Consider the following 21,012-nt stretch of genomic DNA (forward strand, 5'->3'; position numbering starts at 1 on the left):
CCCTGTCCTAAAAGGTCCAATTTAGAGTACCAGGGACAGAAGTATCCATCTGACCTTAATGTGGATTCACGTGCATCTGTTTCTCCTAGTAACCTGGCGGAATGAAATGCATGTGCCTTTCAGACAGGAGACAGGGGCTCATTAAATGCAAGAATTACTAGCTGCCCGCTAGCAGGTGGATGCACATATTACAACCTATACGCCGGCGGTTACCGTTAATTCCGGGTCATTCTGGGCTACGGCTGAGATCTTGCGTTGTTTGTTTCTTGCAGTTTCCGATACACCCGAATGTTCACACTTCATTAAGCATCTCCGGCACATCACAAGGGCAACAAATCTTTCACAAATACTCTTGAGCATTCTTTTATGGCCTTTATAAGGAACTAACCCTTTGCAAGTTCTATGTGCCTCTTTATAAACTTATCCCTCCCCCCTCCCCAATTCTTAGTAGAGCTTCTTCCCTGCAGGTTAGCTTAGCTTTCTTAGTGTTGCTGCATAGGCCACCGAGGGTGGGAACTCTACCAGTAGACCCCGAGTGTTATGACACCAACCTGCCAAGCAAGATGCACCCATTGGTAAAACAGTGAAATGACTATTACTGGGGTAGTCAACTACTTTCTTATTGGATTTGAAGTCTACTCTACAGGACAGAATCACACCAGGTACCTGCTCAAAAGCCCCGTGGTTTGGGAAATTATAGGCCCTAGGGAGGGGCCTACTACTGTCACTGTGTTGTACAGGGGTGTGTTCACAAACATACACAGAATAAACAGACAAACAAACAAGTAAATAAAGCAAGTAAGTAAAAAAGTAAGAAGTCCACGTGAAGCAAATAATGACTAAATGTAAGATTCATTGGGAGGCGATGACAGGTGAGACACTTAGTAGCCAGTGTGGCAGATAACAACCTGAGATTAAGCAGGACAAGGAACTACTACCTAGATACAGCACTGAAAACAACAGACAACACAACGGCATTCCAGTTATCCTTAGTGTGCCCTTGTGACTCTATCCTGTGATGACAAGTTCAGGTAAAAGAAGTCGTGGATGGGGTTGTGAGGTGTGTGTATGTGTGTGTGTGTGTGTGTGTGTGTATAGACAACTGCACCACTGCTGACTTGATGATCATTGCTCCTTAGTGGTAGAGCCATTGCTAAGTCGCCGTGTTCTAGTATATCAATAACCCCCTGCCCACGTTCATACATGTGACCCTGAAAAGTCTCAGGGGATCACAGAATAAACAAGTCATACAGCAGGAGTGGGGAGACAATATTGGGAAGACACTGTCTGGATGGAGCGGGAGAGGGATAAGAGAGGCCAGTGGAGGAGAACACGAGCAAACCCTGAGATTGTCAAAGGACATGTTACCAGATATGAATGACGTGGCATGCCTGAAGCCTCCCATCTCCATCAGGGCTTCTATCGATGTGATCAGAAAACAAACAAATGAACAGAAAACCCATGACCATTAGCAGCCCAAGGAGGAAAGGGTTTTCCTCATTCACATCACAGGCCATCAACAAAGAGTCAAGGCAGGGACTCAAGGAGGGCGGGACCTGGAGTCAGGAACTGAAGCAGAGGCCACGGAGGGGTGCTGCTTGCTGGATTGCTCCTCCTGGCTTGTTAGGTTTGTTTTCTTATGTACCTCAGCCCCCAGGGGTGGTGCTGGGGGCCATGGGTAAATGTCTTGTCTATAGACTGTCTACAAGCCAACTCTATAGCCATGCTTTCTTGATTAAGATTCCTTTTTCCACTGGGTGGTGGTGGCACATATCTGTAATCCCAGCACTCTGGGAAGCAGAGACAGGCAGATTTATGAGTTCAAGGCCAGCCTGATCTACAGAGTGAGTTCCAGGACAGCCAGGGCTACACAGAGAAACCCTGTCTCAAAAAAAAAAAAAACCCCAAAATTAAAAGGATTCCTTTTTCCAGATGACCCTACCTTGTGTCAGGTCAACACACAGGCTAGGCTGCAGTAGTCCTGCTTATTGGTACATCTGGTACCAGGTTAATGCCTCAAGTTCTCTGCAACCACCAATGCCTCACACCAGGTGAGGCCACCAGAGAGACAGCCAGGTCTCTGCCCCACAGGGACATTTCTAACTAAGCACGGGAAGAAAGCTCCCGTGTGGGCTGGAGTCTGTGAGCAAGGCACTAGGGGGCTTTGCTTCGGGAAGGCAGGATGCAGAGCATACAAACTCTTGGTACCAATCGCTCTTCTAGCTTCCTTTCTATTACCATGATGAAGCACACCAACCAAAAGCAGCTTACAGGGAGAAAGCATTTATTTCATCTTACACTTTCAGGTCTCACCGACTATCAGGGAAGCCAGTGCAGGAACTCAAGGCAGGGATTTGAAGCAGAAATCATGGGGAAATGCTTCTTATTAGCTTGCATACAGGCTAATCTTAATTTTTTTTATGTGTATCAATGCCTTTGTCTGCATGTGTATTTACTACATATGTGCACTGCCCCCAGAGCCCAACAGAGGGCGCTAGATGTACTAGGAATGGAAGTACAGGTGGTTGAGGGTGCTGGGAATCAAACCTGGACCCTCTCGAGGAATCCAGTGCTCCTAAGCACTGAGCCATCTCTCCAACCCCCCAGCTACCTTTCTTATATAGCCCAGACCCACTTAACTAAGGATGGTGCTCCCCACAGTGGGCTATGTCCTCCCAGAATCAATCAACGAAAAATAATTTCTCATAGACATGACCACAGGTCAATCTGACCCAAGAAATTCTTCAACTGAGGTTCCTTCTTCCTAGGTGACCATACATTTGCATCAAATTGACAATAAAACCTTACTAGGAGATTCTATATTCTATTCCTGTCAGCGTGACATATAAACATATTCACCCTTATGCTACAATCTTTCCTTCGTTGCTTGTCCCCAGCACCTCATGTTAATATCACAGTAGAAAATGGAACTTTAAAAGTCCTAGTCTCTCAAAATTCAAATGCTTTAAAAGCCCAAGGTCTCTCTAAAAATACAAGATCTCTTAACTTTGGGCTTGTTGAAAATAAAACACAAATCACATTTCAAGGCAGTGCTCAGACCTCTGTGCCCTTCATTCTTGAGACAGGGAGAGGAGCCAGGTCCGAAGACAGGAGTGGGGTTAAAAATGGAGGCCGCCTTAGCATGGTACGGAACAGTACAACACGACCAGCAGTGTCTGGTCCTTATCAGTCTTTCCTTTATGTTCTCCTTGTTTCCGTGTCAGGTGTGGCAATAGGACTTGATGACAGAGGTGCAAAAGAGACAACTTAGGCACAGTCCTTTACAGAGTTCCTAGGCTGGAAGGGGATACAGCTATAAGCCACAAAAGCAAAGTTAGAGCTCCCATTCCTGGGGCATCCCCGTTTCCTTCCGTCAGCTGAAGGGCAAGCTGACGCTCATACAAGGTCAGGGCAGGACACAGATGCCGAAACTCACACCTGCACACACCCACGCCACACACCGAGCTCAGGTCTGGTCTCAGGCGTCCTGCTCACACCACATTTGACTTATGGCTAGGTGGATTCACAGCCCAAATCCTGATGCTTCCCCAGTCTGTGGGCACAGTCTCTGAAAGGGATGTCAGTCAAATCAGACGGAGGCCAACACTACTGAAATTCATCATTCTTTAAACTGTAGGGCACAAATGATGAGCGGATCAGGAAATCAATGTAGTGGCCTAGAGTGAGTGTGCATGTGTGTGTGTGTGTGTGTGTGTGTGTGTGTGTGTGTGTATAAAACAGATTTCTTATTGTGCGCTGCAATAAAAAATTTCCAGTGGCCAGTGCACAGCCACCTGTCATGTGAGTGTAGAGAGATGACATCTGTTTTCCTTTTATTTCATATACAAGCTACAGAGAAAACCTGAGAGCTGTTTCCACCAGGCTTGATATATGCAGAATATAAAAAAAGAACAGCAAATTCTAGTGCTAGCAGAGCATTTCAGTGAAGCCCTAGTCTGGAGGGAGTGAGCTGCGTGATTTTTACATTCCAGTCTTTTCCAGCATTTTCTAGCTACATGATCCAGGGGAAAGACAACCATCTCTCTGAGCTTGCATTTATTTTCCTCTGTAAAATGGGAGGCACATGCTCTCTGTGTCTTTTAATAGACAGTAAATGAAATCGGGTAATGAGTGCAAAAGCAGAGGCAGGATAAGGGATGCTGGTCAGAGGCAGCATGAGGGATGCTGGTCAGAGGCAGGATAAGAGATGCTGGTCCAAAGGTTGCACCAGGGATGCTGGTCAGAGGCAGGATAAGGGATGCTGGTCAGAGGCAGGATAAGGGATGCTGGTCAGAGGCAGGATAAGGGATGCTGGTCAGAGGCAGGATAAGGGATGCTGGTCCAGAGGCAGGATAAGGGATGCTGGTCAGAGGCAGGATAAGGGATGCTGGTCAGAGGCAGGATAAGGGATGCTGGTCAGAGGCAGGATAAGGGATGCTGGTCCAGAGGCAGGATAAGGGATGCTGGTCAGAGGCAGGATAAGGGATGCTGGTCAGAGGCAGGATAAGGGATGCTGGTCCAGAGGCAGGATAAGGGATGCTGGTCAGAGGCAGGATAAGGGATGCTGGTCCAGAGGCAGGATAAGGGATGCTGGTCCAGAGGCTGCACTAGGGATGCTGGTCAGAGGCAGGCTAAGGGATGCTGGTCAGAGGCAGGATAAGGGACGCTGGTCAGAGGCAGGATAAGGGATGCTGGCACAGTGTCCTCCCACTGAGTGAGTCTTTCCATTCCTGCATGCTCCAGGAGAGCACATTAAGCCCCCACCCAATAGATTAAGCCTGTATCCACTCTGCTTGGCTTTTAGTATTTTGGGTAATGCTGGAAGGATCTGGAGCATCATGCTATTTAGAAGGAGAGCCTGAGGTTAGAACATCTCTGGGGTTGGGGAAACAAATCTTTTGCGCAGCGTCATCTAATGCCACTGTGAGAATTTCCCAAGAGGGGATCAGAATGGAGCTTTGCAGACGGGTGTTCATTTATAATCCTTACTTTAGAAAACCTTTCAAAGCCCAAGTGAGCACTTAGGAGTTTTGCTAATGTTCTTGAAATGTGGATAACCAAATGTTTTTTTCTCCATTTCTTTTAAAATATAAAATATTTCTCCTTCATTACAAGGTAATGTTCTGAGACTGGAATGAATCATGATAGCACAAATATACCTGTTACGAAAAGAAAAATGATAAGGCAAGTGAAAGCAGGGGAAAGGGGAAACATTGGTACACTCCAAGCGGTGATTTATTGTATAATTCGTCTTTGGACCCTTGATAGAAAAATCAACATCTGTGTCTTAATGGATGTGTTTTTAAAATGGATAGAGGAGTCTGCTGATCTACATGGGTTTGCTTTGGAGCATAACTGTAATCTATTACATTTGTGTGGATATACATATTATATTATTGTATAGGAATATACAATATATATTATACTGTATGTGCATGTATGAGTGTGAGTATGTGGGTAGTCTGTGTGCCATGGCACATGTATGCAAGTCAGAACTTGGTGGTAGCCATTGCCGCCCGCCCCGCCTTTTCTGAGACAGGGTCTGTTGGTCACTCACTGTTGCTTGAATGCCATTAGTCGATTCTTCTGCCTCTGCCTCTCATCTCCTGGTGAAGGTGTGCTGAGATCAGAGATGCTCGTGCTACTGAGCAGTCTGGGTCTTCTGTGGGTCTGAGGGGTCTGAACTCAGCACGTCAGGCTTAGGCAGTGAGCGTTCCTCTTTCTTCCCCATTCTCTGCTCCCTCGCTTTATTTTTGAGGCACGGTGGTCTCTCACTAAACCGGGAACTCGCTGATTTGGCTGCACTGCTTGGCAAGTGCGGCAAGACCCCGGGGCCTTCCTCTCTCTGCTTCCCTAGTGTCGGGGCTCCAGGTGTGTGCCATCGTGCCCAGCTTCTTACTTCATATGTGGGTTCTGGGGATCCAAGCTCAGGCCCTCACTTGACCCACTGAACTATCTTCCTAGACCATGGATCATACTTTATACTCCAAGTCTCTCTCTCTCTCTCTCTCTCTCTCTCTCTCTCTCTCTCTCACACACACACACACACACACACACACTGAAAACCTCATAGCAACATATCCTTCTTTCCCCAGCCTTCCATGGCCTCCAAGCCATTCTGAGCAATGCCAGTGGCGGAAGCTAAACACCTAGTCAGCGTCACTCACACAGGACCTCCGCTGGCTTTTGATGGCTCTGTTCTTCCCCTCTCCTTCTACACGATTAGAAAGTTGCTGAAGCAGACAGCAGGAGAAGAGATATGCCTCTAATTACACCAAGTGTTTCGTCTGCAGAAGCTACACACCGTGGATTTTCCCCTCTGGAAACCAAAAGTGTTATTGATTTCTGGGAGCGCTATGAAATGCGAGTTACTTTCCACTGCCTTTTGGGTCATCATGATGGAAATCTGACAGGCAGCTCCCCGTGTGCTGGGGATCCCGGCCCTACACTTCTACAGAGCAGCCAACCTTTCTTCTGACCTCTGGGAAAGTTCGCTTGGCTCAAACCATATTAGAGCAGCAGTGCTCAATTTGTAAGTTAATATGTTCTGTTTAAAATGCTTCCAGCAGAGAAGGTCACGGAGGCACTGCTGTGAAATCTATTAGATGATATTGACGGAGAAGCTACAGGGGTGGCGGATGGAAGGAAGACAGGTGGTGTCCCAGAAGTTAGAAAGTTCTTATCAGGCAATCCTGTGTGCCCAGGGTCTGTGTTAAGACCTTCTAAGGAGGGGCTATGGAGACAGTTCAGTGAATAAAGCATTTCTCCTGCGAGTGTGAGGACCAGAGTTTGGATCCTCAGAACCCACCAAAAATCTAGGCAGGCTTGGTAGCCTCCTCTAAACCCAGCACCCAGGAGGCCAAGACAGGTAGACCCTAGGATAAACTGCTTAGCTAGACTAGACAGACTTGGTGACCTGCAGATTCAGCCAAGGACACTGATCAGTAAGTAAGGCAGAGAGCCAGTGGAGAAGACACTGAATGTCAAATTCCACTCACAGACACAACTCGTGAACACCCCACTCCCACCCACACCCGCACACATGCGTGAGCGCGCACACACACACACACACACACACACACACACACACACACACACACACACAAGGGAGAAAATTCCACAATGAGCCAGGCAGGCACAGCATACTATGCTCCACGCTGCCCAGTACCAGAAGAGCCTGGGGTGTGTGGCAGGTGAGTGGTAGATTCAATTACTTCAGGACTCCGCACCATACTGGGCTCTACCCAGGGTGGGAATAACTTGCTTGCCTTCCTGAAGGGGCTTCCTGGAAGGAGCTGGGAGAAATGGTGTGTTGTTGCTTCTCTTGGCTGCTGGCGCCCAGCAGGCAGCTTGTGAGCACCTCCCCCCTTTTTGCCCTGAGAATTTACCTAAGTCCCACATCCAGCAAGCAGCCACATAAGCTACAAATACTTCCCCCGGTGATCCCTGTGGAGTGCAGAGTGCTTTCCTGACCCTCTTTCTAGGGAGAGGGAACCAAGCCTGGATGGACTAAAACTCCTCCCTCCCCAGCAAAGCATTCCAGCCTCCCTCAGAGTCTCCAGATTGACTGCCGAATTATGTTTCTACACATGCCCATGATTTCCCAGATGAAGCTGACAATTAATTTTATGAGTTATTCTTTTCTCTTTTAATATGCAAGCATTTAAATTCCCCCCTTTCTGCTTGAAGCGCCTACTCCAGGCTTTTTCATTGCACCGCTCCAACAGCTGTAGGATACTCCAGGGACTCTAAGTGGCTTCCCATCAGCAAAGGAAGCGTGGGTCAGTGATTGCTCCACACACCCACAGCCCTCCCGTGTCTAGGATTAAGCGTCAGGGTCTGGAGGGGGAGGCATGTGGAATTCATGACTAAGAGGGGCTGTGTGCACTGGAATGCCTGCTCATTCCAACACAGGCTACTAGGAAGCCATTCAAGCCCCACCTCCATCACCCCACAACCTCAGCACGGTGCTGAGCCTCAGTCTTCTCTGTGGGTTCATACTGCAGGAGCCAAACAGAAGGCACATTGTTGTACATTGTTACTAAGTCTCCATACCTTACCAGAACTGCTTGTTTCCTAAGCCTAATAGATCCTACAAACCATGTTTTTCAGCCTCTGCTGAACTTGTAACCCCATGATGTATACACACTCCTTTACCTTGCTAAACTCCTGAGCACCTGTGATGCTTTGTTAGTGAACGATGTATTCTTACACTTATCTACGCCACAGGCAGCCTCGAGCCTGAGTCCCCTACTCTTCTGTCCAGCTGCTGATAGCCAATTATCTCATCAGCTGTTTTCTATCAACCCCAACCCTCCACATAAAAGGGGACCTCAAAAGCCAATGAGGGGCTGCTCTCTGAAACCCTAACTTAGGGGAAGGCAGTCAGTCTACTGACCGTCTCCTAGTGCACTTTAATTTCTTTAATCAGACAGTTGTGGAATAATCCCCCCACCTCAGGTCTAACAATACCTAGAAACCATGTAGACTCCAAAAGTGACCCATCACTAAAAGTCACCTAAAGAGAGTGGCAGCTGCGGTCAGCCCCTTCAGGCAGCCGTTCCCTTGCCTCTGTAATGGTTACGGAACTGTAAGCTGCAGTGACGCAGAGATGGATGGCTCCCAGCTCCAAACAGGAGTTTGAATGACAAAGGATTATTATTTTGATAATCTTTGTGTATTTGTGTGCGAGAGATGTATGTGTATATGTGTGGTTGTATGCATGCGTGTTTGTCTGAGAGTGCTGGCATGCATGCATGTGGAGGTCAGAGGGCAAACTTAGGTAGCTGTCCTTGCCTTCCATCTCTGCCTCCCTGGAGCTGAGACTGTAAGCATATGCCGCCCTGCCTGGTTTGTGTGTGTGTGTGTGTGTTTTGTTTTAACATGAATTCTGGAAACCAATTCAGGTCTTCATCAATTGAACTGCCTCCCCAGTCTGCATGTGACCTGATTTGAAAGAACACTGTAGTTCCCAAGTACATAACCAAGTCCCTTCTTGCTACCCCTCTCAGAGCAGGGAGAATCCAGAGCTTTCCAGCAAGATCACTGTTCTTTTGACTTCTATGTGATTATCCTCTTTTTGGCCCCTCCTCTTGCCTGCATTCCACTGATGTTTCTCTCTTCAGTGCTGCCTAGGTTTATGTCTACTTGATACACACTAGATCATTTGAGAAGAGGGTCTCTAGTTGAGGGCATGCCTCCACAAGATTGGTCTGTAGTGTATTTTCCTAATTAGTGATTTATGTGGGTGGGGCCATCCCTGGACTGGTGGTCCTGGGTTCTATAGGAAAGCAGGCTGAGTCAGGCATGAGGAGCAAGCAGTAAGCGGCACCCCTCCATGGCCTCTGCATCAGCTCCTGCCTCCTGGTTCCTGACCTAAATCTAATAAAACTTGACTTCCTTCAGTGATGACAATTGTAAGTAGAAATAAATCCTTTCCTCCAGGAGCTGCTTTGGTTGTGGTTACTATAATCACAATAGTAGAAACCCTAACTAAGACGTCTTCCACTTCAACTTGCCACTCCCACTTAAACCTATCACGGCTCTCAAGTGCCAACTACATACCAGCCAGTCTCTAATCTCAAAGTTCTTTTTAATTAGGCCTCAATTTCCCTGGCAGTACACAGAATTCAAGGGCTCTGGCAATACAATGAGGGTGCCACAGTTAATGATAATAGGGTATAACCCATAGCCATGTTCATAATTTTATAAAGATTTATTTTTAATCACATGCATTTGCACATGAGTGGCATACTTACTGATGCCAGAAGAGGGCGCCAGATCCCCTGGAGCTGGAGTCACAGATAGCTTTAAGTTGTCTTAACTGCTATAGATGCTCCTGACCACTGAGTCATCCCTCCAGCCCCCGTCTTAGTCATTTTTAAATGCCTCCAAGTTTATTGTTATTTTATTAAACAGACTCATTAAAGCAAGTATTTATTGGCCAGGTCGCCCACTGTTTGCCTCTTTAAATGGGTGATCAGGAGTCCTTTGCAGATGGGCAAGTCCTGCCCAGCTGTCCAGCATTTTAATATTTCTGCTACTTGCTGGGCAGGCAGCGCTGACTGTTTTTAATTTATAAAGGAGGATTTATGGACTCTCAGATGACAACCGACAGCCAATCAATAAAGGCTGATAATAACAGCATGTAATATCAAGGAACATTAGGTCTGAGGCAGGATTTGGGGAGAGAAGCGGGCAGTTAGAAACCTTATCATTTGAGAAAAGGTCATGGCCCTCGTAGCAATAAAAAACACCTAAGCAAATAAAACTGCACCTGTGAACCAAGAACCTTAGATATCACTGTGTGAGAAAGACGGGCTTTGAGACCATGAGGGGAAACTGTGTCCCCCAGCCAGGATTGGGGCTGCCACAGGACCGATGTGGACATTAAGAAAGGGCCTATTTATTGCCATTCAGGACAATCATGCCATGTGCCTGTGAATGTCATCCAGCCGCCCGGAGCTGCCACTGCGGAATCTTCCAGAAAGCAGAAAAGGGGTTATTTTCTCCTGAAAGGCTTAACTCTAAATCTTGGGGCTGAGTCTTAGCCTGTGTATGTTGAGGGCCTCTTAGCTTTCTGATATTCTTCCTGATTAGTTATTTGAGGGGTGAGGGAACTTTTACAGATCTTACATTGTTGGCATGTATACTATGGGAAGAGAAGCACGAACTTATGAATTCTATTCCCAGTAACCATATGGCATAAAGTAAAGCAGAATTGTGAATGGCCGTCTGCTTCAAAAGGTGACCACAGCAGCACGGTGAATCGGACTGGTCCCTTGGCCAAAACCACAATTGCGGTCCATTTAGGAAAGTCTGCATCCCCAGACCCTCCAGAGACCCCATAAATGACGTGCATAGACTCTTCTGTCCCCAGACCCCAGAGGAACACAAGCTGCAAGGAAGCTATGTGAGACTGTGGTTGAGGAATTGACGAGGAGAGTAAATCCCATCTCTGGCTTCTGTAGGGTTAGACTTTCCCTTAAGGCTCTCGGGAACTGATGTTCCCAGAGAAACAAAACACATATCCACGTTAACCCTTCCACGAGGTCGACTGGCTGATTACAATGTCTGTGAGTTTGGTGAGTTGAAAAGTTACAGGTCCAGAGACAAAGCACCTTGGGCTCACTTTAGCCGTTGATTTCATCATCCCTGGTGCAGTTCCATGGATGGTCTGACATCCTTAAGACTGTTGGGTAAATCCTTTTGCTATATAGTGTCCACCAAACCAGCCTAGCAATGCCACCAGACAGTGTCCAAGGCCTGGGACAGCGGAATGCCATCAGACAGCATCCGAGGCCTGGGACAGTGACTGCCTTGCTTTGCTCTGAGCTGTGAGCTTTTCACCACCACGGCATTTGAACAACTTGAACAATTCTGTGACTTTCTTTGTTCTGCAGCAGTGGGGTATGACTTTTGGATCAACTCAGATCTGTAGTCTTTGCCTATGTCACTCATATCTGGCTCCAAAATAAACACGCCTTCACCCATGGTGAGGTAAGACCTGTGCTTTTGTAGACACTTCCCTAGAGAGTTGCACATTTCAATCAGACCTTGCCGACCCCAGTCCCCAGTTTCCCACGGCTCCCCACCCCCTTGCCGCTCACCTCCTTGTAAGGTATACTCCGTTACTGCCCTGCTGAAGACACCCAGGCCTGCCCCGTTGTAGGCAGCCACCTGGATCTCGTACTGTGTCCAGATGATGAGGTCAGTGACCAGGCAGTAGTTCACCTCTGGGCTGCTGATGTTCCTCTGCTGGTGTTCCCCAGGCAGGCCGGCCAGGCGGTACCTGCACAGAGAGGAAGCATGGGTGTGAGTATGTAGGGACACCGCCCGCGGTGGACTGGGATCACCTTGAGAGGAAGGCAGAGGGGAGCAGGCATGAACTGGGTTTCGAGCTCAGCCCTGACCAGAGTTCGCCTTGTTTGATGGCTTCATATACTCTGATCTCAGGGTGACTGTAAACACCAGGTAAAGTGGAGCGGGCTTGGAAATTCTGTATGGCCATGGGGAAGTTCTGTCATTTTTGTTCCTGTTGCTTTGAGATAGATCCTTGCTACTGTTGCAGGCCAGGCTGGCCTCTGACTTGCAGTAATCTTCAATCCCCTGAGTTCTGGGACTGCAAGCATGCACCACTACACCCAGCCTGTTTTCCTTTTGAGGAAATGTAACAGAAATGCCCCTGCCCCCAAACCAAGAGAGAATAGCCAAAGTCATGCTTAAAGCCTCACAGCCAGTTAAGGCTTAGCCTGCCCCTGCTGCTGGAAGGCGGATATAGGGAAAGGGGAGGCTGTTAGAACCCAAATGATGGCTGGCTCCCTCCCTCCCTCCCTCCCTCCCTCCCTCTCTCCCTCCCCTCCCACTTTCCTTCCTTCCTTTTGAGACAGGGTCTTACTGTGCAGCCCAGGCTTGACTTCGATTCATGATCCCCCCTGCCTCAGCTTCCTGAATACCCACATCACACAGATGTGTACCATCATGTCTAAAAGTTCTGTGTGTCAGGTGTGCACAGTGATTGTGTGTCGGGATCCCATAGCTGATCTCCCTGAGGGATGGAGAGAAAGGAGCCTCTTGAGGCTGCATTGTGGGGAGACATCAGGATACCAGGGGTCCCTGTGCTCCTGGCCTCTGTCAAGTCCTCTGCTCTGTTTCCACTTGAGAATAGTCTAGGTTTGTCCAGAGATATCCCAGACCTACAGTAAGTGGCTTTGAAAAAGTGTAAAAACTTCTAAAACATCTAAAGGGCTATAAGCATGACAAATTGGTTTGGGGGAGGGGTGCTTCGAGAGTTCTTGGGTAACATGTCTTTTGGTGCCCTGAAGCAGAAATTTAAAGTTGTATTTATTAACAAGTTGCTTACCCAAGGCAGCTCTTTAAAAAAAAAAAAGGCATGAATTCAGGGAACAGCTTTTGTACTGTGCAAAAGGCTTTTTCCTGCATTATTTTGATTAGCAAATGTTTTTCCATGATTCCGTTTATAGAAGTTAATGTACTGAAGTGGCTCAGTTAATTCACAGAGCTTTTCTGGATCAGTTCCCCTGGGTAAAATGAGAGACACACAAGTCATCCTGAAGCTTCTCGGAGCGTCCAATTTATAGCCCAGAACTAGCTCTCGCCTCTTGGAGATGCAGCTTTTGTGTGATAACCCAGAGAGAGGACATGACTGCCAAGCATCCTCAGACAGAGAGGCAGCAGGTCCCTAACTTCTCACAGCCTGCCTGAGTCACCAGGGTCTGACAGAGCAGAGGGAGGGGACACACCCAGGACAGGGACTCCAAGGCCAGGGAGGTCACTGTGGTTGGAGAAAAACAACCAAGACCTGGAAATGCAGGTGTTTCTATAGAACAAGACTTCCCTGAGGGATATGCAGATGAGGCCAGAGAAGTTTCTTCTTGCAATTCAGGCCTCTCTGGGGACATTATTCCTGTCTTAGGAACCATTTGTGCTAGGTGAGGCCCAGAACCATTTGTGCTAGGTGTAGGGAACAGAAATGATGAAGGACAGACAGATTAAAGGCATGAAGGTCAAAGCTGGCCTTTCTCTGCGTCTTCCCAAACAATCGTGAATGAAAGTCCCCGGAAGGCCTGCACTTTCTTTTGAGGCTTGCAAGGCTCATGGACTGACCAGCAGAAGTTCAGTGATTGTGGAAGAGGTTGGAGTGTTGCAGGTCTGAAGTCGAATTAAAATTAGTCTTGGTCTGTCTTCCCTTGATACCCATCCCTTACCCACCTCTATGTCTGACTTAACATTAGCTTAGCAGACTGCTAGCTTCCACCAACCAAAAGGCTGTGCCTGCCATTGGCTGGCATCTGAGGGCATTAGCTGAGACCCCCAAGCTGCCACCCCGGCCCTGCCTTGCCCATTTACCTACCCATTTTCCACCTCTGTATCTGAAAAGTGACTTTTTTGTTCCTTGACTACAAAACTTCACAGTAATCGTGTTAGGACCTAGAATTTGAGGTGACTTAAGTCTGTGTCCCTGGACCACAGTCACTTAGATTTGATTCTAGAATAAGCTCCCTTACCCACTTGAGGTGGAGGTTGTGTTTTGAGATAAACTCTTGTGTTTAAATCCTGATACCTCCCTGGTGGTTGGATGGAAGAAGCCTGATCTAATCAGTAGATTCATATCATTGATTCTATTCTAATCATTGATTAATCAGGATGATTGATTAGATTCTAATCATTAGAATATCATCATATTCTAATCATTGATTCAGGAGTTGGCAGGAACCAGGCGTGGCCTGCTGGAGAAGGCAGGTCACTGTGGTCAGACCTCTAAAATGTACACTGGCTCCTCTATAATCTTTCTGTAGGCATTTCTGCTCTGACTCTGTCTCACCACAAGCCCAGAAATAACAGAGCGGAGTGACTATGGACAGAGCCCTTGAAAACCATAGGCCAAAACAAACCCCTCAGAGGCAGGCTAGAAATGCGGGGGTGAGGAAGGGACCTAAGAAGGGAAAGGCATCTCTCACCCTGGGAGGCAGGTTGTTACCTGCTGACCGAGCATCTAGAAACATCAGCAGATAATGCTCAAAAGACCTAGGGAGAGATTTCAGACAAGGATGCTAAATCAACAAGCTGGGGGGTGGGGGGTGGCTCATGTTAGAAAGCTTACTGGACAGCTGGAGCCCCAGCTCTGCCCCAGCACCTGGTACACTGGATAAAGTGGTGCCAGTTTATAATCCTAGCACTCGGAAGGTAGAGACAGGAAGATCAGAAGGTCAAGGTCATTCTTGGTTACAAAATGAGTTTGGGACTAGCCTGGGCTATGTGAGCCTCTTCTGCCTCAAAACCAACCAAGCAAACAAAGCGAGAAAAGACTGCAGACAGTCAGAATACTTGCAGCCCTGAGTGTCGGTGTCTTACTCCCCATCTTCTTGATCTGAGTAGACCACAAAAACCTGCCTAGGATTGTAATAATAAGAGGAAATGCTTGACTTGAAACCAAGGCCTGTGCATCTTTATTTTTTTAATTTATTTATTTTTATTTTTTATTTTTTTTCCAGAAAGGGTTTCTCTGTATAGTCCTGGCTGTCCTGGAACTCACTCTGTAGACCAGGCTGGCCTTGAACTCAGAAATCCGCCTGCCTCTGCCTCCCAGAGTGCTGGGATTATAGGTGTGCGCCACCACCGCCCGGCTGCATCTTTCTTTAAACCTTATCTTTATGCATCCTATAAGATATACAACCTCGAGAGCCCCGTGGATATACATCTTCACTGTAAGGAGTCCTCACTGGCACTCTCTCAAGAAAGATGCACCCAAGGGATCGTCCACCATCCTTTTCCTTATGACTGTCAAAGGTAAGCATGAGGACATGTTTAATTATTGTTGCTATTTGTGTATGTATGGTATATATGTGTTCATATGTGGATATGTGTGTGCAGGTGTGCATGTGGATGCATGTGTTACCTATGTACCAATGCAATTGGAGGCCAGAGGTCAACATCAGCCACCCTTTCTTTCAGAGGGATCTCTCACCAAACCCAGAGTTCATCCATTTGGCTAGGTGGGCTGGTAAATGAACTTCAGGGCTCCCTCTATTTGGCCCCTAACCCCAGGCCTAGCCCTGGGGTGACTGACATGGGATACCACACCCACTTCTTTCCGTGGATGCTAGGGATTCACATTCACCCCTCCTGTCCACAGGACCAGCCCCCTTACCCCCTGAGCCATTTCTCCCCAGGCCACAAGTAGATGTTTCTTTACAGCCTTCTAGGAGAAATGTCAAAACAAGCCTTAAAAAGGGCTGGCTCCAAGGATCCCTTAACTACCCAACACACTTTCCAAGGAGAAGTTATGAAATTAGTATTGGGGGACGCAAGCTGAAGTCCTTGTCCAGCACACAGAGCCTGTCCCAGCTACAGTCTCCTCATTCGCTCAGTGAGCTATCTCTAGGATTCACTTTTTGAAGGCAGTTGAGACAGGGAGGTCCACTCTGGCCCAGGTTCTGCGCACACAGGATGCCTGAGGAGGTCAAGGTGAGGGAGGAGCTCTCAGAGCGCCCTCCCTCCTCTCTAGGAGGATCTGTTACCCTGGAGACCGGCTGAGCCAGAACAGACGAGTTTTTATCCAGAAATAAACAGGAGGGCATTTTTTTTTTCTTTTTAAGGACATAACCCTGAGCGCCTCTCGGAGAAACACGCTGCCTATTATTATAAATATTTTATCGCTGCGAGAGAGGGCATCCTAACTGCTTCTTTCGGAGTGAGCCACCAAGGTGATTTATTTTCCATTTGCTCCCATGCGCTGCGTGTTGGATCCGACACAGAGCCTGTGCCCTGGAGGGTTCTTGCTCGCAAACAACGACATGCAAGCTGGAGCCTTGCTCAGAAATGTTTGCAGGCAAATGCATTTTGGTACAGGTCTTTAACTTCCACACGCTTTGATATTTAAGGCCTGGGGTGGTGTGCCCTCATTTTTTGAGGACTTTCTTGGATTTAAGCTGTCAACAGCACAGATGCCCTTTCCCCTACTCCACTCCAAGAGCACTGTCACTAAGGATCCTGTAAGGACGGTAATCCCGCAAAATAGAGAGATGCGCAGTCTACCGTGAGGCCTCATAATATCAGACAGTTTTATTATGAGGCCACGAGTGTGCTCAGTGGGACACACATCACAGCCCCTACTTGACAGGTTCAGCCTGGGGAAACTTGCTTCCGCTGCTGAGAAAGGCGGTGTCTGCTCAGAGGGCAGGCTAATTATTTTCATTAGTTGATGGGTGTGGATACGAGGGATGTCTAACGTTGGAAGGAAGGTCCATCCATGAGTCACAGGAACCATTAGTGGAGGGATGGGCAGGAAGGTCAGGCCACTGGCCACCAGCTGGCACAGGGCCCAAGGCCACTACTGCAGGGTAACACTCTCTGACCTTCTGTAAATGGAGGGTGACAGCTGTGGGTAGAGATGCGAGGAACCTCGGGCACTGACTTTCCATTGGCGCTCTAAGCCCGTTAGACAGACAAAGCTGTGCGTCTGGTTAAGGGAAGGTGATGGGCTGGAGGGAGCCTTAGGGTCAGCGGGGGAACTGGCTGTGATCTGCAGTTCTGAGTTTCAGAGCAAGGGATTTTGGGTAAAGGAGACTTCTCTCCAGCAACTGTTTTTATTTCAGGTTCTCTCAGGTACTTAGAAGTCCAGCCTCCCTCCTCACTCCACGCTTAACTGAGCAATGGGTGACTAAAGTCATATGTCCTTCACAGACAAAGCAAACAGAGCTATAGGAGCGACATTTTCAAGCCGGGTGTGGTGACACACTTGCATCTTTCCAGCCCTTGGGAGGTAGAAGCAAGAGATCAGGAGTAGAAGATCATCCTGGCTACATTGTTAGTTAGAGGCTAACCTGGGATACATTACATAGACAAATATATAAAATAGGGCCAGGGGAATGGCACCAGGTAGAGGCCTTTGCTGCCAGGCTGATGACCTTTGATCTCTGGGATGGACCCACACAGTGGGAGACCAGATCCGACTCTCACAAGTTGTTGTATGTGTGAAGTTTCCATACACTAAATAGTGAAGGAAATATAATAAGCCTACAAAGAATAAAGGGAAGAAAGAAGAAGACTTCAGTGGGACCTTGTCTCTAAGAATTATTAGGAAAAAGTCCACATCTCTCTCAAAAATATCTGTTTAGAACAATGCTTCTCACCCTTCCAAATGCTGTGACCTTTAATCCAGTTCCTCCTGTTCTGGTGACACCCCCCACCCCAACCATAAAGTTATTTTCGTTGCAACTTCCTAGCTGTCATTTTGCTGCTGTTATGCATCGTGATGTAAACATCTGCTGTGTTTTCGGAGGGTCCTAGGTGACTCCTGCTTTTTTATTACGCTCTGGGACACACATCACAGCCCCTACTTGACAGGCTCAGCCTGGGGAAACTTCCTTCCGCTGCTGAGAAAGGCGGTGTCTGCTCAGGGAGCAGGCTAATTATTTTCATTACTTGATGGCTGTGGCCATGAGGGATGTGTAACGTTGGAAGGAAAGTCCATCAACCCCCACGGGGCTGTGACCTGCAGGTTGAGAACCGCTGGTTTAGAGGCATTTACGGTGGTGGATGTCTCCTGTTAAGACAGCACTTGGTGGCTGGAGGCAGTAGGATAAGGTGGTCAGGAGTGTCTACATTAATGAGTTCTAGGCTAGCCTGGGCTACAGGAGACCTTTCCCAAACACAAATGCAGAAACACAAAAGAGAACTTGTTCACAGCTTTCTTCCTAGGGAGCCCACTTGTCCAGTGAAGGCCTCTGTTGATCAAACACTCGTGAACCACAGTTCTAGTGTGAGCCAGGGGAGGCATTTGGAGAGGGGGGAATAATAGGCCCATTCCTGCCTCGGTGAACCTGATAAAATTAACAAACAGTACAAACTACGAGAGGAGACGTAATGATTATCCTTGAATTTGAATCGATTTTTTTTTCTTATAATTTGTCCCAACATAAGGTCTGCTGTGATAACACTGGTGGCAGGTCAGGCCAAGGGGGATCTGCTCTCTCTCAGACCTGCTTTCAATACACTCCAAAGCCCAAAGTCCCTGCTGTGGCTGGGCTAGTGACCTGCCCTCCCACTGGCGACATCTGGCTGGCATACGTGTCCATTCATTGTGCCCTACATTTCAAAAATGCATTGTTTTCATTCCCAACACCTAAACATCACCAAGTTGTGAGGATGTGTATGTATACTCACCTATATACAGGTGTGCATTTACATTTCTTTGCGGGTACTGGAAAGATGGCTTCCCGGTTAAAGCTTTTGCTATGGTCCTGAGTTTAGTTAAGTTCCCAGCTAACAACTGCCTGCAACTCAAGTCCTAGGCCAGAGACTTCTTTGTAATTTTTGCAAAATTAGAGTCATGAAGTAGCAACAAAAATAATTTTATGGTTGGGGTGGTCACTACAACATGAGGGACTATACTGAAGGGTCACAGCATTGAAAAGTTTGAGAACCAAGGGGCTAGTGCACTTGACACCCTCTTCTGGCCTCCTTGGGTATTGCACCTAGGTACACATACCTACACACATATACACACAGTGAATTTTTTTTTCTTTAATATGCCAGAAGATCTGGCAAAACGGAGTAACAAGCTAGCATAGTGACTATAGGTTAATAGCTACATCAAATTAATTAGTATTCACTAAGTGATTGTGCTTATGAATGTATATGTCCACTGAGGAAGGCGTCACCTGGAAGGACATGTCTGCTATCTTTCCCATAATGCCCCTTTTATTCTTCAGTTCAGTGCAGCCTCTGATGCTAGTCTGTGTGGCCTCTCAAGGCGACCATACCCAGAGAGGCCCCACCAGGCAGCCATTAGCTTTGAACTCTGCTTTGCTGCAGCCTGCATCCCTCCCTAGAATCCGCCACTTGACCTGCACAGTGAATGGGACAGCCTGAAGGCTTGTTCTGGGTACTTGCCTGAGGATGTAGCCCCGGAGCACCCCATTGTGCTCTGTTTCAGGTGGTGGCTGCCACTGTACCATGATGGACTGGTTGGTTCTCCCGCTGGCCACGATGTTTTTTGGGGGGGCGCTTGGTGGCTCTTCAGGTAACATCAATCTAAAGTTGGAAACATATCAGAGAGAGAAGTAAGGGACAGCAACGAGGTGCCCAGCCTAGAGCCTTTTTGAGGAGGAAACCAGCCCAAGCATGCAGCTAGCCCCACTGAGGCTATGTGTGTATGAGGTAGGGCAGCCAACACGACAGCAGCTCAGTCAGGAGGCAATGGCAGATGCATGGTAGATGCTCCTCGTCTCCCATTCTGATTAGTTCTGTCACCTTGGCAAAACCTAGAATCACCTGGGAAGGCAATCTCAATGATTGTCAAACATGTCTGTGGGGGAGTGTCTTAAGTTGATTGACATGGGAAGATCCAGCCCACTGTGGGCAGTATCATTCCCTAGAAAAGAGACCCTGACCTGGAGAAATCTAGATGAGCACAAGCAAGCAAGTTTCCCTCTGCTCTTGTGTCAGTTTCCCTCTGCTCTTGACCCTGGGTGTGATATGACCAGTGGCTTGAGGTTCTGTCTTGACCGCTCTGCCCCGCCTGACAGTAACCTGGAACTGTTAGCTGAAATAAGCCCTTCCTCTCCTACATTGCTCTTATCAGGGTATTTTAATCACAGCAACAGAAATGACAGTAGGATAGACGTGAAGCCCTGGGCTCTACCCCCAGCACTATATAATTTGGGTGTGGTGTTCACATCTGTAATCTCAGCACTCTGTTTTGGTAGAGGGAGGAGGATCATCCTCAGCTACACAGTGAACTCTAGGCCAGCCTGGACTACATAAGACCCTGCCTCCCACCCCCCAAACTCCCACCCCCACCCCTGCCTCTAGAAGGCTGTGCTGTCAGGAGTGACCTGTGAAGGAACAGAGCATCATGGGAAGGATCTATGACAGCTGCCTCCAAGCAGGGAACAGGAAAGTACAGTCAGTGTAATACATGCCAGGGTCTACCCTGCTCAGGTTCCGGCCAGAACCCCTAGGGCTGGCCGATCACCCCAATATCTACCGTTGGGACCCACACCACCCTCGCCCTAGGTGGGGGTCAGGCTCACTCACCTGCTGGTCTCTGTGCTGTACTGGCCTTTGCCCACTTGATTCACAGCGCACACCCTGAACTGATAGGTCCGGGCTGGAGTCAAGCCACTCACAGTGACGCCTGTCATCTCCGGGCTGACGTTTGACAGATGCACTTTCCACGGAGAGTCTACAAGGATGCACAGGGTGAGTCAGACACACAGGAGCGTGCATTTCCACAGGGACTGGGCAAGAATGGCCCTGTTTGCTTTCCCAGACAGTTCAAGGAGAGGCAGCGACTAGCCCACCTCGCAAATGTGCAAAGAAAGGCTCTCTGTTGTGTGGCTAGCAATATGGGTAATGGCATGAAGGTCAGGAGTCTCACCCCAAATCTGGGGCAGAACCTCCTGTTATTCCTGTGGCCACTCCAGGACAAATGGGCAGAAAGACCCCTCCATTGGTTCTGAGGAAGAAAGTATGCGTGCTTCCCTC

General features: G+C 48.0%; 1 protein-coding gene across 1 annotated transcript in view; it reads right to left on the minus strand.

The window, feature by feature from the left end:
- Positions 1–21,012, minus strand: part of Sdk1 (sidekick cell adhesion molecule 1) — a 1,012,579-nt gene that overhangs the window by 198,191 nt on the left and 793,376 nt on the right. The window contains exons 15-17 of the mRNA XM_052168081.1: positions 20,563–20,710; positions 19,417–19,557; positions 11,610–11,791 (exon numbers count right to left, since the gene is read on the minus strand). Of these exons, the coding sequence (XP_052024041.1) occupies positions 11,610–11,791; positions 19,417–19,557; positions 20,563–20,710 (471 nt within the window). The remainder of the gene's footprint in view (positions 1–11,609; positions 11,792–19,416; positions 19,558–20,562; positions 20,711–21,012) is intronic.

Source organism: Apodemus sylvaticus, chromosome 22 (assembly GCF_947179515.1).
Source record: "Apodemus sylvaticus chromosome 22, mApoSyl1.1, whole genome shotgun sequence".
In the NCBI taxonomy this organism is placed as follows: Eukaryota; Metazoa; Chordata; class Mammalia; order Rodentia; family Muridae; genus Apodemus; species Apodemus sylvaticus.